Source organism: Bactrocera dorsalis, chromosome 2 (genome assembly GCF_023373825.1).
Source record: "Bactrocera dorsalis isolate Fly_Bdor chromosome 2, ASM2337382v1, whole genome shotgun sequence".
In the NCBI taxonomy this organism is placed as follows: Eukaryota; Metazoa; Arthropoda; class Insecta; order Diptera; family Tephritidae; genus Bactrocera; species Bactrocera dorsalis.
The window spans coordinates 87,413,248-87,428,768 of record NC_064304.1 but is presented as its reverse complement, the minus strand read 5'-3'; the positions used below and the strand labels follow the sequence as shown (position 1 = coordinate 87,428,768).

At 36.7% G+C, this 15,521-nt stretch overlaps 4 protein-coding genes across 4 annotated transcripts; 2 read left to right on the top strand and 2 right to left on the bottom strand.

Moving 5' to 3' along the window:
* Positions 1 to 376: 376 nt before the first annotated feature.
* On the top strand, positions 377 to 1,925 carry LOC125776562 (uncharacterized). Its single transcript, XM_049449386.1, has 2 exons — positions 377 to 1,541; positions 1,619 to 1,925. Exons 1-2 carry the CDS (start codon positions 464 to 466, stop codon positions 1,816 to 1,818), a joined length of 1,278 nt encoding a protein of 425 aa, XP_049305343.1. The 5' UTR covers positions 377 to 463; the 3' UTR covers positions 1,819 to 1,925.
* A 4,185-nt stretch (positions 1,926 to 6,110) lies between these two features.
* On the top strand, positions 6,111 to 7,564 carry LOC105229643 (uncharacterized). Its single transcript, XM_011210062.3, has 2 exons — positions 6,111 to 7,240; positions 7,308 to 7,564. The coding sequence occupies exons 1-2, from the start codon at positions 6,175 to 6,177 to the stop codon at positions 7,505 to 7,507; spliced, it is 1,266 nt and encodes a 421-aa protein (XP_011208364.2). The 5' UTR covers positions 6,111 to 6,174; the 3' UTR covers positions 7,508 to 7,564.
* Positions 7,565 to 8,097: 533 nt separating this feature from the next.
* LOC105229517 (uncharacterized) lies at positions 8,098 to 10,198 on the bottom strand. Its single transcript, XM_011209851.4, has 6 exons — positions 10,039 to 10,198; positions 9,841 to 9,982; positions 9,404 to 9,782; positions 9,149 to 9,340; positions 8,907 to 9,078; positions 8,098 to 8,845 (listed from the first exon to the last, which is right to left on the bottom strand). The coding sequence occupies exons 1-6, from the start codon at positions 10,102 to 10,104 to the stop codon at positions 8,147 to 8,149; spliced, it is 1,650 nt and encodes a 549-aa protein (XP_011208153.2). The 5' UTR covers positions 10,105 to 10,198; the 3' UTR covers positions 8,098 to 8,146.
* Positions 10,199 to 10,341: 143 nt separating this feature from the next.
* LOC105229516 (hypothetical protein) lies at positions 10,342 to 15,167 on the bottom strand. Its single transcript, XM_011209850.3, has 7 exons — positions 15,002 to 15,167; positions 14,787 to 14,922; positions 12,007 to 14,724; positions 11,640 to 11,936; positions 11,458 to 11,579; positions 10,736 to 11,394; positions 10,342 to 10,662 (listed from the first exon to the last, which is right to left on the bottom strand). The coding sequence occupies exons 1-7, from the start codon at positions 15,035 to 15,037 to the stop codon at positions 10,464 to 10,466; spliced, it is 4,167 nt and encodes a 1,388-aa protein (XP_011208152.2). The 5' UTR covers positions 15,038 to 15,167; the 3' UTR covers positions 10,342 to 10,463.
* Positions 15,168 to 15,521: the final 354 nt, after the last annotated feature.

The window sequence follows — 15,521 nt, the reverse complement described above, 5'->3', positions numbered from 1 at the left end:
CATGTTGCAAGAGTATTATAAGTCTAATATAATCAGTCTCCACTTTATACTTATTCCTATATTTAGTGTGGATAGTAGCATACATAGTATGTATATGTATATGATAATAGTAATAAAAATGCTATCTCTAAAAATTACAAACTTATCTTTTCGAATATTACAACGGAACAGAGGTATGTGGAGACTTAGCTATTTCAAAGTTGGCATTCGCAATTGTTGCTATGACTTTGCAGAATTTGCACACACAGACTAGTACACGCAAAAAAAAAACAAAAAATGTGGATTTAACATTTCTATTCTTCACTCTCAGATGGCAGATATAATTGATAATATATGTATGTAAAGTGCGGCCAGCTAGTTATAAAAGCCAGTGTCCGATTGAAGAAAGCTTCCAGACTTGAAGAAAAACTTGCTGAGTGAAGACAAACAATAGAATATAAATTAATTTTAATTTCTTTAAATAATGAAAGACATAAAATATCAGGCAGCCCCACTTTGGTTAACCACGGAGTACCTCGAGCCTATTTTACGAAAGTATAAAAAGGATGAAGGACTTTCGATCACAAAATTGGACATAAAACCAGCCACAAAAAGGGGTGACAACTATGCCAGTGTGATGACACGAATCAGCGTCGATTTCACGTTAAGCACTAAGGAAACCGAACATGGTTTATATATCGTGAAGACCTCACATGAAAGTGATCCCTTCACAGCAGGTATCATGAGTCAATATGATGTCTATAATACGGAAATGTTAATGTACGAAAAAGTTTTACCAAAACTGACTGAGTTGCTAAAGGAAATCGGTGACACAGATAAACTATTTGCCGACACCATTCATGTGGACTACAAGCATTCAGCTATAATTTTTGAAGACCTTGCAGTGTTAAAATTTGTTACTCCCGATCGTTTAGTTGGGATGGATGAAGCGCAGACCATGTTGACACTTAAAAAACTAGGCAAAATGCATGCCACCGCAGCCGTATTAAATGAGCGTGAGCCTGGCTTTCTAACTAAATTGCAAAGGGGGATATTTAATCGTCAAACAAGTGGGTTTGCACCGTTTTTCGAGGGCGTTATAGAAGCTTGTGCGGATTTTGCTGGAGAGTGCGCGAGTTTGGGATCTTATTACAAGAACAAATTGCTTAAGTTAAAGTCACATGTGATGGAATATGGAACGCGTTCATTTGATCCCTGTCAGGATGACTTTTTAACACTTAATCATGGTGACATTTGGACCAATAATGTAATGTTAAGATATGAATATTGTGACGGTATTGATGAACGATCAGCAACTGGAAGGATAATTAAAGATATCCTGCTGATCGATTTTCAGTTCAGTGCATGGACGTCGCCGGCGCTCGACCTTCACTATTTCTTTCAAACTTCATTGCCTTTAGAATTTAAACTGCACCGAGAAGCTGAACTTGTCAAGTATTATCATGGCTTTTTGTCTGAAACTTTGCGTCTACTCCATTATAAAGGACACATTCCTAGTTTACATGAATTTACTGTGCAAGTGGAGTCTCACCGATTTTACGGTACGTAAATACATACACATACATATTTTTGATATTTGAATTTTGCATTGGAAATACATTTTCCTTTATTTCTGTAGCGGTTGCTACGTCGCTGGTATGTCAGGCTCTCCTTATTAATGACAAAACTGATGAAGCCGATTTCAACATTGTGATGGGAACTGGGGAGCGTTCGGATGCATTTCGTAGGCTTTTATACACAAATAAGAGAATACAAGATAACGCTATAGCATTTCTGCCTTACTTCGATCGCAAAGGACTACTTGATGTGACTAAATAAAATAAAATAGTAAAAGTGTTTAGATTTTATATATGTATGTATGTATATGGAAATTTACGCAATTTTATCAATATGTGAATAAAAGAAATATTCCTATATAAATGCAATATCGATTCGTAATTTATACCCACGGTATTATGACAGTAAGTATTTAGTAGAATAACTGAATAAAATGCATACAATCATGTTTAATATTTAGGTTTGTAATATTTATATTTTTTATGTTCTAATGTGTGGATTCTAACATATTCATTTATACAAATTATATAACGACTATTCAAATCGAGTCAATTTTAAACATCAATTATATACTAATTCTATTATTATACGAGTACTAGCTTTACCCGTGGCTTCGATCGCATGAATCTCTTAAAATAATTAAAATAAAGATCATAAACAACAGCAAATAACTAAATATAGTATGTACACGAATACTTTACCGCGCCAATCATCTTCGTACCGGGGGTGGTAACCAGAAAACTCCAGTTTTGTCCGATTTTCAGAAATACTAGCTTTACCCGCGGCTTTGCGGACATTTGACACTCGCGAACGGACTGCATAGTTGACCTTAAAGAAGGATAGCTTTTCTGAATGCACCCCTGCCTCCTGCAATGTTTTCCCTTCAGCTTTGCTTGCAGTAACATCAAATCTGAGCTTAACTGGAAACTGAACCGATTTTTATCTTTTTTTTAATTGGAATTTCGGCACTAATATTTTGTCGATTTGTTTGGGTAGCAGCTTCTATCATTTCTTTAACAACAAACAAAATTCAACAATTTTCCGAACGCATCAAATATATTTTTTCATTTTTCAAAATTTCACTTTTGTTTACAAACTATAACATCTGCAAAAAGAAATTTTTTCTCAGTGCATAAAAAATATACTTTTTTTAAGTTTTATGTAAGTATTTTACGTCCTTTTGAAGCCCATTTTGTATGTGTACTAAGTTTCATGATGATACGGTCAAGCGGTTTCGGCGTGAAAGCGTAACAAACAAATTTACCATTCACATTTATAATTACAAATATTATTAATAGTAACTTTGTATATGGATATATGTACTATATGTCAGTATGCATGCACAATATACATACATACATACATAGGGATAAAATTCATTATCGAACTTCAGAATTTCACCACAAATGAGCAAACAACTTTTACACGGTTTACAACGCTCAACATTACTACACTTACACTCGCATATGTACATATGTATGTATGTGTGTCGGACAGAGTTAACAGCAAATGGCACGAAGCTTGCTTCAAGTGGAAACCAAAATGAAGACGAGTTCTTCGATCTTCTCACGACCAGTTCAGTACATCCTTTCAGCTGAAATCAGATTGGTGGTCTGCCCTGCGGCTCTTACTTAGCCTGATTGGTTTTAGTCAAAACTATAAATCCAAAAAGTATAAATGTCTAAGATATTGTTTTATATAAAACTGTTGGCTAAGCATCAGCTTTTCGTTGCTTTAACATTATGGCTGGCTCTAAACGTAATCTAACTCTGCTATGAGAATATTGAAGAATAACTTAAATTAAGGGACAAATATGCGCCAACTAATTTAGAAGCGTCTTTAATATGAGTACGGCAATTAGAAGTTGAGTACTTAGTTCTGTAGTTAAGATAAGTCTATTTCACAATACTCTGTGCAAAAAATTGCGCACAGATACTTACGATAATAAATATAAATTGTGCGAAATCCCAAAATTCATGAACAAATACAGAGAATGTAAGGTGGAATTAACGCGTTTGCGGGTAATATATGGTTATTATGTCGTAAAGTGTTAGCATTATTTAATACATATGTATATATACATATCCCAATCTCATCTTTACGTAGAGTACAGAAGTAAATGATAATCATTGCAATGGTCTTGAAAATTCGCCTTCTTATACCCAGAACAAAAGATTTATTTGTACTCGACAGACAACTTAAACATCGTATTATATTTTAACATAAAGTATACATATATGTTAGCGCTGTCTCCTTGGTTTTTAATGTTGGATCGGATTTATGTATATTTCGGTTGTTGGTGGTCGCCATAATTTTATTAAATATTCCCCAATCGGTCCCAAACATTTGAAGACACTAGACGAGACGAGTTAGAATCCAAGTAACTGTCTGAAAGCTTGAGTAAAAATTGAGATACATATATTGAGGAAACTTGATGTATATGTTCCTTAGCAAGGCAGGTCGATAGGTAAGGACCATGCGAACTAAACGGTAGCACCGCCCATCTTTAGGTTATATCTCAGGTATATCTTAGGGTTTACTTAATCAATTTCCATTAAGCTTAGTGTGTAAGGTTAACCAAACACTTCTATTATACGCTGTGAAAATGGGATAAATCGGATGACAGCCACGCCTACTATATGGATAGTAAAATCCATCTGATTGTTTCACTTTACAGCATATATCGGATTTTAAATTGCACGCTGGCAGAATATTTTTGAGATGGCAGCATTCTTTGTGCCAAAAATCGGGTCCATACTTCCCTCAGCCTCCCTGTATCTAATATAAATATTTTCGAACTTCGAGTTGACTTTATACCGCATCTATCGGTTAATACTAATGCTGTTTCATTTGTTGCACTTCGCAGCGACTTTCATTGTAAATTAAACATAATCTAATAAATAATAGTAAGTAAGTAAGTACGAAAAAATATTTTTTTATGTGATGATTACAATAACAACTGCTATCATTATGTCAATTCGTTCCAAAACGTATGGGTGTTGGCTCCTTGACCATGCACTTCTTTTCATATCTACGTACATACTTATGTACATATATGTAAGATAAGGCTATATGCAAGTGCCCAGCGGAACAGCAATAACAATTTGTAATGCTCTTCGAGACATCTCTGTATTATTTCGATTTAATAAAGCTTAACAAATACATAGGCTGCTATATATATTTCTGGACTGGGGCAACACTTAGTGTGCCATCTGATATTTCCATTGAAAAGTTTGACATTTTTTAGTATAACATCACTCAGAACGTTTTGTCATTTAATCGTGAATTGTTTTATTTACAGGGAATTAAAAAATTCATCTCGGCCAAAAAATGGAATTAACTCGTGAACATTTTCGTGCGATTATTTTTCACAACTTTCGACGTGGATTATCACGACAAGAGTGCATCGATGAACTAAAATCTTTGTATGGCTATGAAGCACCTTCCTATAGCACTGTGAAAAACTGTTACAACGAATTCAATCGTGGCCGACTCTCGCTCAAAGAGGAATTCCGTGAAGGTCGTCCAAAAACAGCCGTTGTGCCAGAAAACATCGATGCCGTACGTGAACTGATAATGCAAGACCGTCATGTAACATACCTTCAGATAGAGGCATGCCTATGCATTTCTCCCACCAGCATACATTCGATATTGCATGAACACCTGGCCGTAAAAAAAGGTTTGTTCCCGCACAATTTGACAATCGCTCAAAAAAAGGCTCGTGTGGATTGGTGTAAAGAAATGCTGAAAAATACGATCGCGGTGCTTCAAAAGACGTTTATAAGATCGTCACAGGTGGCGTGACGCCCGAAACGAAACAGAAATCGACCGTGTGGGTCTTCCAAGACGAGCCAAATCCAACGAAAAAAAACACATTTTCGTTGATAAATATGCCTATTTTCATTATTAGGCCAGAAATATATATAGCCCTCGTAGTTAATCTGTCACATATTTGTACAGAAGGTTTTTAATGTAGTATACAAGTGGTTACTATGATTAAACAAATAAGTGTCAGATTTGTAACTAAAGTGCATACATCATATATGTACATACACTTGTAGGTGTATGGGTATTAGGGGATTATGCAAATAGCTAACTTCACTCGTTTAAATAAGTGTAAATCGAAAGAAGTAAGCAATAACTTCTAAATTTATTTTAAAAACTTCCTCCTCAGGACTTCATTTCAATCGTTAATAATGTTATAATTGAGTTGAGCTCAAAAAATTTCATTCTTCGTCTAAAAAATATAAATATTGTTATCAAAAGTACCCTTTAAAATATTGTTCATTAGTCAAAATTCAACTTGACATTTGTATGAGTCTAGAGATGAAGAGCCAACATATTCTACAATTTTCCCAATATATTAAAATTGTCACTCTTGAAAGATTGGAAAAGTTAAGCACAACCGCGAACAATTCTCAAAGTTACTAGCTTTCGTTACCACCATAATGTGAAAAAATTACTGCTCTCATTGCTCCCATTTCTATTCTTATCAGTTCACTGTAAAACTAGGTAAATTATAAGACGCATCTTATATAAAAGATTCATCAAATATTTAGTTGTCTCTACAACTCGGTTGAGCTTAGCAGTGATCGCATTGTATTTGATTTAATTAAAATGAAGGAAACAACTGAGTCAATTTTAACTTGGTTAACAAAGGAATACTTCGAGACAATTTTGCGCGAATACAAAAAAGACAAAGGACTCATTGTAACAAATATTAGTGACTCTAGCGGAACATCAAAAGGTGATAGTTTCATTAGTACTTTAACGCGTTTTAAAGTAGAATTCCTGGAGTCAAATTGCAAGGAGACGCGTCAGGGATTTTACATCGCAAAAACTAATTATGAGGGTGATCCAGTCATTGCTAGATTTATGAATGATTTCGATGTTTACAACAGAGAAATGCTTATGTATAAACAGATTCTACCACAAATGACCGCATTATTGGTAGAAATAGGGGATGACGACAAGCTCTTTGCTGATACAATACATGTGGATTTCGAACGATCAGTTATAATTTTTGAAGATTTGTCGGCGTCAGACTTTATCGTAGGTGATCGTATAGCCGGGCTGGATGAGTCGCAAGCTCGGCTAACCTTGAGGAAACTGGCTAAATTTCATGCTACTTCCGCTGTGCTTAACGAACGCACTCCAAAGATTTTGACAAATTTACAAGGTGGGTTTCTCAGACGTACAAACCGCGCCTTTCAACCTTTCCACGAAGGCATGGTTGAGGTATGTGCAAATTTCGCTGACAATTGTGAGGAATTGGGGCCTTACTACAAAGAGAAATTACTCAAACTGAAGCCCTATATATTCGAGTATTCTGTGCGGAGTTTTGATCCTAAAGAGGGGCATTTTCTCACGCTCATTCATGGCGACATTTGGACCACTAATATAATGTTCTCATTTGAAGAGCATGGCGACAATAATCGCACAAAGCACGTTAAGGATGCACGCTTAATTGATTTTCAATTTAGTAATTGGTCATCGCCAGCCGGAGATTTACATTATCTAATTAACACTTCCTTTGAAAACCAACTGCGTTTACATCGTCAGGACGAATTAATTCAATATTACCATGAGGTTTTAACTAGCACACTACACAAGCTAACATATGGTGGGCATATTCCTTCCTTACACGAGCTCTGTGTTCAATTGGAGGATCGACGTTTCTACGGTATGTTTAGCACATTTTTTTACTCTTTTTTTTATAAATGATACATTAAAATCTTCTTACTTTCCAGCATTAACATCTACGATAGTAAACCAACCGCTCCAGATCTGTGAAAATAGTGACGATTCAGACCTTAATAGCTTAACCGAGGTTAATGAGCGTTCCAAAAAATTTTATAAAGGATTGTATACCAATAAAAAGGTGCAAAATATAATCAAAGCACTACTACCATATTTCGATCGAAAGGGACTTCTAGATGTATCTGATTAGATTTGACCGTAAGAATGATATATTGCTCTGTACAAATAAAATAATCTTTAAGTTACATTTAATGCGTCTTTAGTATTAGTATTATTGATTTTTATTTATTTGCAAACGCTTCATGTTGAACAATTTGCCTCAACTCATCTCCAAAAGCTTTCGGAAAATAAATTACTGTATTAGTACTTTAAACATAGCAAGTCTGCCCCAATACTGATTACAAAATGCATCTGATGAGCAATAAAACTCAAATCCACATAACAACTAAAGGTATATGCTTATGCTGTTTATATAATAATTACCATTTATATAGATTTGAAAGCAACAGTTTTAATGGATCCGCTTTCTTTATGGTAGGTAGGTGGATTCCAAAGGTGTAAGTAAATACCATGAGTGATGATGCTCTCCACTAATAAAAACATCCGTAGTCTGACATTAAAATATGAAAAAAGTACTTACATCAAGTGACATCCATATTAAAGAAAGTGTTCATTGAAATATGTATGTATATAAAATATTTGATTGGTGAATAGAGCAACTTGGAAATTATTTTTTCAACGAAGCAAATATCAAAAGCGCGATGTTTTTTTCATTTCATTATTTGTTTATTTATCACTCATTCATTTAGAAATAGAAAATGTAAACTCTTTAAAAGTCCCATCCAGCATACTCTTTAACCACATCCTTATTTTCTTTGCGATGCCTGTGCACGGCACTGGCCTCGCCTTTCGCCACACAATGCTTACGCATTTCACGTTTTTCTTTTGCGCCCATATTTTTTCTAATACGATCAGTTATAACTGATGGCGCTATAGTACTAGCAGTGGTTGAGTAAGAACGTTGACTGCGTGTATCATTCAAAAGCTTTTCTACCAATTTTAAACGGTACATTCGGGAATTTGGATCCATGTTGTTCAGTTCGGGAACGTTATCGGTTTCCAAATCATTAGAACTCATTGATGCAGCATCTGAATCATTAGCGTTGACACCGATATTGGGTCCGTTATCTTTCAAAGCTTCATCTAATTTTTGGCTTGAATGAATGCTGCTGGTTTTACCTTCGTCTGAGTTAGTGAGCATTATTTGGGAGGGCTCATTTGTCAGTTCGGATAGTGGATCTAGATCTATGTTCGCCAGGTATTGCGAGCATGATTCAATATAACGTCGTATCGAATCGTCGGTTTTCTGCGTGTTTTTCATTTCGCTGAAATTCACTTCGTTTTGTAGTTGAAGACGATACTCTTTAAGAGTATCCTTCGGATAATTATCAGCTGGTGTTTCTTCCGGCTCAGAATCATCGCTTTCAAGATTTGTTTCATCGGCGTCCTCGGGGATCATGCCATATTCCTGCAAAATCATTAGAATTATGTTATTCATAAAGTTATCTTTACGCATTTATTCAAATTACCTGTAAAATGTCTCTTTCCATTTCCTTGGTAACACCGTAACCTGTGCAATGTACTTCTGCATCCAAGTTGTCTTCGCGTTTTAAGTCTGCAAATTTAGGAAAGTCTGCACTTTCGTAACCAAATTTTCTACGGAACATTTCGCGGACGCAATTCACATCCCGATCGAAGAAACTAAATAACACAAATCATAATTAATAATTGATCGTTAATAAGTATAAAAATATATGTATGTATATCTTACAATTCAGCATTTTCATGTGAGGTTGACATCATTTGTGGAAAGTCAATTAAAATTGGTGTCCCATCGTCTGTGAGCATTAAATTGAATTCATTAAAGTCTCCATGGATAACCCCAGCATTACCAAGGCGCACGATTAAATTCATAAGATCATCATAAACTTGTTCAACATCTGTTAATTCTTGAACCTGTGTCCTTCGTAGAGAATTGCCTAAATTAAAATTTTGTTCATATGCTTTTCATTCTCATATAACTTACATTGGCCATCCGTTGACAAGCTCCATTAACACGCAATGTCGATTGAAGTCTATTGGTTTAGGCACTGGGAACCCACGATCGTGCAACGCACTCATATAAGCAAATTCCCTAGTTGCCGATATACGTGATAGATATAGCCAGGAGGCTTTGTGTCGACGACCATGATAATCTCGCTTTGATTTTATATTTCTGAAACAGGTCCTACCTAGTCGATGAAGCTTTAAGCATATAGATTTATTGTCTTCGTCAGCAACCACGTATATATTTGATTCCTTGCCCACACCTATTTGGTTACCGAATGACGATACAGAACCGCGCAATGTTAGAGATTTCAAAGCCAAATAGTCATACCCCGTGTTCGTTAGGCGATACCCATCATCTGTGCGAAAAACTTATTATAATAGGCGTATTGTTTAGCATTTTTCTCGTTAACTCACATTTTTTTCCACGTTCGTATGAAACCAGTTTGTGCTTACATAGTTCCCTCAGTAATTTATGAACGCCGCCAGCCTTTAAATTCGCAATAGATGCAGCTAATTGTCCAGGAACGAGCTCATGATTCTTCATTCCCATTTCGATCTAAAATGTATACCAAATTAATCAAACTGTAGGTTATTATATTAGGAAAAACAAACCGCTGTGAGCACACGAAAATCTTCCTTGGTTAAATATCGTAACACGGTAACATCGAGCTTTCCCATTATAAGATTTTATGAAAAATTAAAACAATAAGCAAATTTCTACAAAACACTACCAAACACGTTGCGTCAAAAGCAAACAATATGTATGTACATATTTTTTACAGGGATGCATTCACAGAAAACAGCTGCGCAAATTGACATACTAGCCAATGCGTCATCTGTTTGCCATATATACGTTCTTGGACAACAAGCAGAAGGTAAGGAACCGGAAACGCGTGAATAAAAAGAACCCGTGAAATATATAGATATAAAAATTCTTTATCATAATTTTATTTTATATTGCAGAAAAAGAGCGAGAGCAGAAGTTATCACATATACAATTTCACTTATAAATACCATTTTTTTTAATTTTTATTGGTCTAAGTTTTGCAATCCTCCTTCTTGTATATATCTTTGTCTTCCTCCGCACATCTTATTACAACTTTTTTATTACCAATATTTGATTCATGTAACGCCTTTCGAAAAGCCACTTCAACTTTACTCCACTGAAATACATTTGCAACTAATCGACCAATAGGCGCTTTACCCCCATCAATCAACTGTAGCGCAGTTGGGAACCTGAACAGGTAACAAAAGTTCAAACGACACGTAAACGCTTTGCAGATGAGGGAATAATGAGGCAATGACTTACATATTAATTGAGCGAAAGCTCGGAATCAGTTTCAGATTTTTCATAAGAACGTCCATTGCATTAAAACACGCACACTCCGCATCACACTCTGCTAGAATGCATATGCCACATGGCTTCAGTGCCATTACTGATAAATTCATTGACTTCTCTGACACGGCACAGTTTATAACAGCATCCGGCCAATCATGTAACGCGCTATACAAACACTCAAGTATCATGCAATACTGCATGTCCGCATCATAGTGCATGCATTTAAAGTGAAAGGTTTTCTCAATTGTTTCGAGGGGTTCCTTTATTGTGGACGCTACACAGATGTTACCCACCCCTATTGCGCGTGCGCACAATGCCGCGGAAATGGCAGTGGGACCCGCTCCGATGATTAGGACATTGGTCGTGGGTAGAACTTGTGCTTTGAAACAAGCCTGACATCCAAGCGCTAACGTTTGCGTAAGAGTTGCTTCGATCATATCCACATCGGCTGGAATTTTGTGGCATAAATCAGCGGGATGAACTTGGTATTTGCGTAGAAATCCATTGAATATTAAATTGTTACAGATGTTGTAGCAACCTTTCTTGCAATAGTCGCAAATGCCACATGCTAAGCCCGACTCTACAACAACACGGTCGCCGGGTCGAATTTTCGTTATTGAGCAACCAACCTAAAAAAGGAAGAAGAAGTTCGTGCACTACCAATTTTCTAAAACATACATTAGTGAGCATACTTCTTGAACTATTCCAGATGCATCATGACCTAGAGTCATGCCTGGATAGGATTGCCCTCCAGTTTCGTAGTAATGGAGGTCAGATCCTGAAAGTGCAACTGCTTCGGTGCGTATCAGTACATCTATTGGATGGATTATTCTTCGAAATAACAAATTCCTATATAAATAGTGGATTTTTTTACCATACTCATTAAACTTTGGTAATGCTTCTAAACACCGTTCGACTGTACACGGTTCCAGTATTCTTATCACTTCGTTTCTTGTCTTGTTTATAAGATATGAATCAGTATTCTCTTCATCAGTACATTCCTCAATTTCCTGCTCTTTTTCGGATTCATAATTTTTTGCATCTTCTTCGTAACATCGAGCTCGATTTTCATTACAGGAATCCGTTCCATAATTTCTTTTGTGAAGGACAGGGAAGCGATTAGTCATATGCAAACACGTTCTAAATCTGAGAGCTGAGGGATTCTCATTTTCTGCCTTATTTTAAAAATTCAAATGTAAGTTTATATTTTGGAATATCTTTTTTGGTATTTTTTCTCTTACCCTTTTTGATATTGGCACAGCTGGATTTCATAGGATCCTTACAGGCTTGTTCTTGGCACTCATCAGGATCGCTATAACAGTCTAACTTCGGTTTCCTCCGTTCGAGTTTATCAGTGCGTTTGATCTTTGGTTTTGATTGATACTGCGCGCACATTCCGTCATCCTTGTTGCCTTTCTTTTTCCCTTTACCACTTTTCTTCGAACTAAACTGTCTCCATGAAATGAATCCACGTGGAATTGAGTATACGGGAATTGTGCTAAAGTAACGTTTAATGGGGGACATTTCCACAAATGACTTATTATTCGCCAAAGTGCTGTACTTCTTTGCAGAAGAGCCAGGTTTGGTTTTACAATTGGGTTTCGTTGACTTTTTCTTCGTCTGACAATGATCTTTCGAATCACTCTTGGGCGACGACGATTTTGTTGTCTTGCAGTCAGCCGACTTGCTGGAAGACTTTTTGTCTGAAGATGCTGATTTCTTTGCTTCGCACAGACTTTTAATGGGTTTGCATTTTGAAGCACTCTTCGGTTTACTTTCAGACTTGCAATCGGGCTTTTTGTCCGATTTAGATTTCTTTGCATCACACAGACTTTTAATAGGTTTGCATTTCGATCCTGATTTGTCTGCATTTGATTTCTTACCTGGGCCTTTATCGGATGAGCAAGAGGTTTTCGAATCTTTGCTTTTGCAGAAGCCTTCATAACGTTTACATTCTTTGTTTGTGGCTGGTTTAGATGGTGGTTTCTTTACGTCGCAAAGGTTTTTCGCTTTTCCACCTGATTTTCCGTCTGATCCACATTTTGACTTATTACTATCTTTAGAGCTAGCACTATTAAATGGCTTGCATTTACTTTTGGAAGAGGTGGTTTTTTTCGCTTTTGAGGATTCGCATTTGCTATCAGTTTTTTTTACGTCGCTGGTGCTCTTAGATTTCTTCGCTGCCTTATCGCTAGCACAAGTCGAAGATTGGGATTTGTTCATATCACATAAGCTCTTTACCATCTTACATTTGTTATCTTTTCCAGAGGAGAATTCCTTTTTGTTTTTGTCAGATTGTTCATTGATGTTAAGACACGGATCCTTACATGGGTCACCTAAATCACATTTCTTCTTCTTTGGTTTTGGACGCTTTTTCTCCTGTTGGCATGCATCAGTTTCGGTATTACATCTATTTCCTTTCTTTGCATTTCCACATATGTCTTTTTTCCCCTTATCCTTGGTCGGCTTCTTTTTACGTTTCCCGGCACAGGGTTTCGGTACACCAGGTGTGGTACAAGATCCTTCGTCTTTACTAGCCGCCTTTTTACAAGGATCATCACCCTTGCAAGGATCCTTCTTTTTATCTTTCTTTTTCCTAGTTGGACAATTCTTTTTTATTTCGTTACCACATTCGTCTATCAGAGGTTTGGTACAAGGATTGTTTTTAGTGTCGCCACATTTATCTTTCTTCTTGAATGCTTCTTTTTTCACAGATTTCTTATCATCACATGGTACAGAGCCTTTGTTAGCAATCTCAGCACGCCGTTTGGTTGCTTCAATTAGCGCTCTGGCATAAGCTTTACAACTCATTAGACCACGTGAGTTATAAGCGTCAATTATTTCCGAAGACGAGAGTAGGGAGATTTCTGACGATATACTAGCTTTGTTCGTCTTTTCTTTGGCTTGTTGCGTATTTGCGTCTTGAGGTTTGAATTTTGGATAATCGGCGTTGCCTGGTGAAACGCATCCTTTGGAACCATCACGAACACAAACGATGTGTGGGTCTCGATTTGCGCTTTTATTTTTGGCTGGCGACTTTGTCGAATACGCCATTCGGCTAAGATCCGCGGGAAATCCCTTCTGCAACGCTGTACTACATATATTAGCCGCTATGGTTGTGACACAATCATTGAACTCCGGCACTTTGATCTCACCTAGAACGCTGGGTGTGTATTTTGATGGATCAATTTCGACCGTACCCTGAATCATTGCATTGAAGTCAAGAGGAATAGTGCTTTCCATTTTATCCTTTCCTAGATCCAAATTAGCTTCTATTTTCACTGTGGGATCTTCCAAAGTTTTCGGTGTTGGAGGCTTAAACATGTTAATTTTCTCCAAGGCCGCACTTCTGAAGATAGCATCACGAATATTACTCATATCCATTTCAAATATCAACTGCATAGATGCTATTGCCATTTGTTGCAATTTCTGCTCTAAATTTTCGGGTACATACACAACCAAGTCACGTTTGGAACTATTCCAGGCCGCTACCTCGTAACAGTCATGAGTCTCGATACGATTTCGTTCTTGTTCGGCCATGGCACGCTCAAGTTTTTCGTAAAGTGATATGTGGTTGCTCTTGATCGTCTCTTCAGAAGGTTGTAATGCATGTGAATTGGATATTTCCTCATCATGTGTCCATAGAGTAACATCGTCTTTCCCTGAACATTGATCCATCAATGCTCCAGCGTTATTACTTGCCAATGGTACACCATATTGTGTTGATTCTGCTGTGCCCATTACATTTTCAGTGAAAGCTTCAATTTGTCGTGCATGTTCCCGAATAATAGACAAAGTTTTCATGGTGTTTTTGCTGGCATCATCGTCACCATCAAACAAGTTAAGCGGAATCAACATGATTTTTGTGGAAGTAGTCGCAGACTTAGACTGTATCAGAGCCACTGGCAGTATGTTAGTTAGGCTAGTCTTGCTTATATCATTTCCTTTGTTTGATGAATCTACATTTAGGTACACACTTAAATTAGACTTTTCTTTCCTTAGCTATACAGCAGCCATTTACCTGACTTTGCCGCCATTGATCGTATAGAACCATGTTTTGAATTGCGATTATGAAGATTTGTGCGTCGTGCACTGTTATGGGAGCACAAGATCGAAGAGTAGCGACGTGGTTTGAAGTTCGGTTGTCGCCTAGACAGCTAAGAAGGAATATACATATATACATGTATTCAGCACAGTGGCAGTGGCACTATGAGGGCGTATTAGTTGTCAACTCACCCGCAAAGTCTGCAGGACTTTCCCAAATATTCGCATAGTTTTCAATTAAAATTTTACTTACACAAGAAATTTTGCTAAAAACCAGAAGAAATGACACAATTTTTTCGTATTTTTAAATTTTCATTGAAAATTTTTTGATGTAAGTTTCAGATGTTTGCAGATAACTGAAAAAATCGAATTTTTTGTAAAGTATTTTTATAAAAGGGTGAAGCACCACAGTAAGCAAATCGCATACAAACAGCAAAAATCGCTGAAGCCACACATGTATGGTGGGGGTGTAGTGGCGGCGTAGTGGCGTTGTAGGTATGCACGAAACAATTCAGAGCTTTGGCATCGGTGCAAGGCGTTCTAAACATTGTCAATATTATTAAACGTATCTAGTAGTTATATGTATGTATGTGTGCTCGTGTGCTATAAACTTCCAGCAAGTCCAAACGCAGTTAATTACAAGTAAGTTTCCATGTGCGCCACGATATAAATCCATGTGAGTAATGCAGCGAAACATAAAAGTATTGAAATG

Bases quoted from the DNA above. Each gene is read 5' to 3' on its own strand.
- LOC105229643 (XM_011210062.3), top strand. From the start codon at position 6,175: ATGAAGGAAACAACTGAGTCAATTTTAACTTGGTTAACAAAGGAATAC. The intron at 7,241-7,307 runs GTATGTTTAGCA...CTTACTTTCCAG, and splicing joins GGAGGATCGACGTTTCTACG to CATTAACATCTACGATAGTA.
- LOC125776562 (XM_049449386.1), top strand. From the start codon at position 464: ATGAAAGACATAAAATATCAGGCAGCCCCACTTTGGTTAACCACGGAG. The intron at 1,542-1,618 runs GTACGTAAATAC...TTATTTCTGTAG, and splicing joins GGAGTCTCACCGATTTTACG to CGGTTGCTACGTCGCTGGTA.
- LOC105229517 (XM_011209851.4), bottom strand. From the start codon at position 10,104: ATGGGAAAGCTCGATGTTACCGTGTTACGATATTTAACCAAGGAAGAT. The intron at 9,341-9,403 runs GTAAGTTATATG...TTCTCTACGAAG, and splicing joins CTTGTCAACGGATGGCCAAT to GACACAGGTTCAAGAATTAA. The intron at 9,079-9,148 runs GTAAGATATACA...TGTGTTATTTAG, and splicing joins TCACATGAAAATGCTGAATT to TTTCTTCGATCGGGATGTGA.
- LOC105229516 (XM_011209850.3), bottom strand. From the start codon at position 15,037: ATGCGAATATTTGGGAAAGTCCTGCAGACTTTGCGG. The intron at 11,937-12,006 runs GTAAGAGAAAAA...AAAATAAGGCAG, and splicing joins CTGTGCCAATATCAAAAAGG to AAAATGAGAATCCCTCAGCT. The intron at 11,580-11,639 runs GTAAAAAAATCC...TCCATCCAATAG, and splicing joins ACCAAAGTTTAATGAGTATG to ATGTACTGATACGCACCGAA.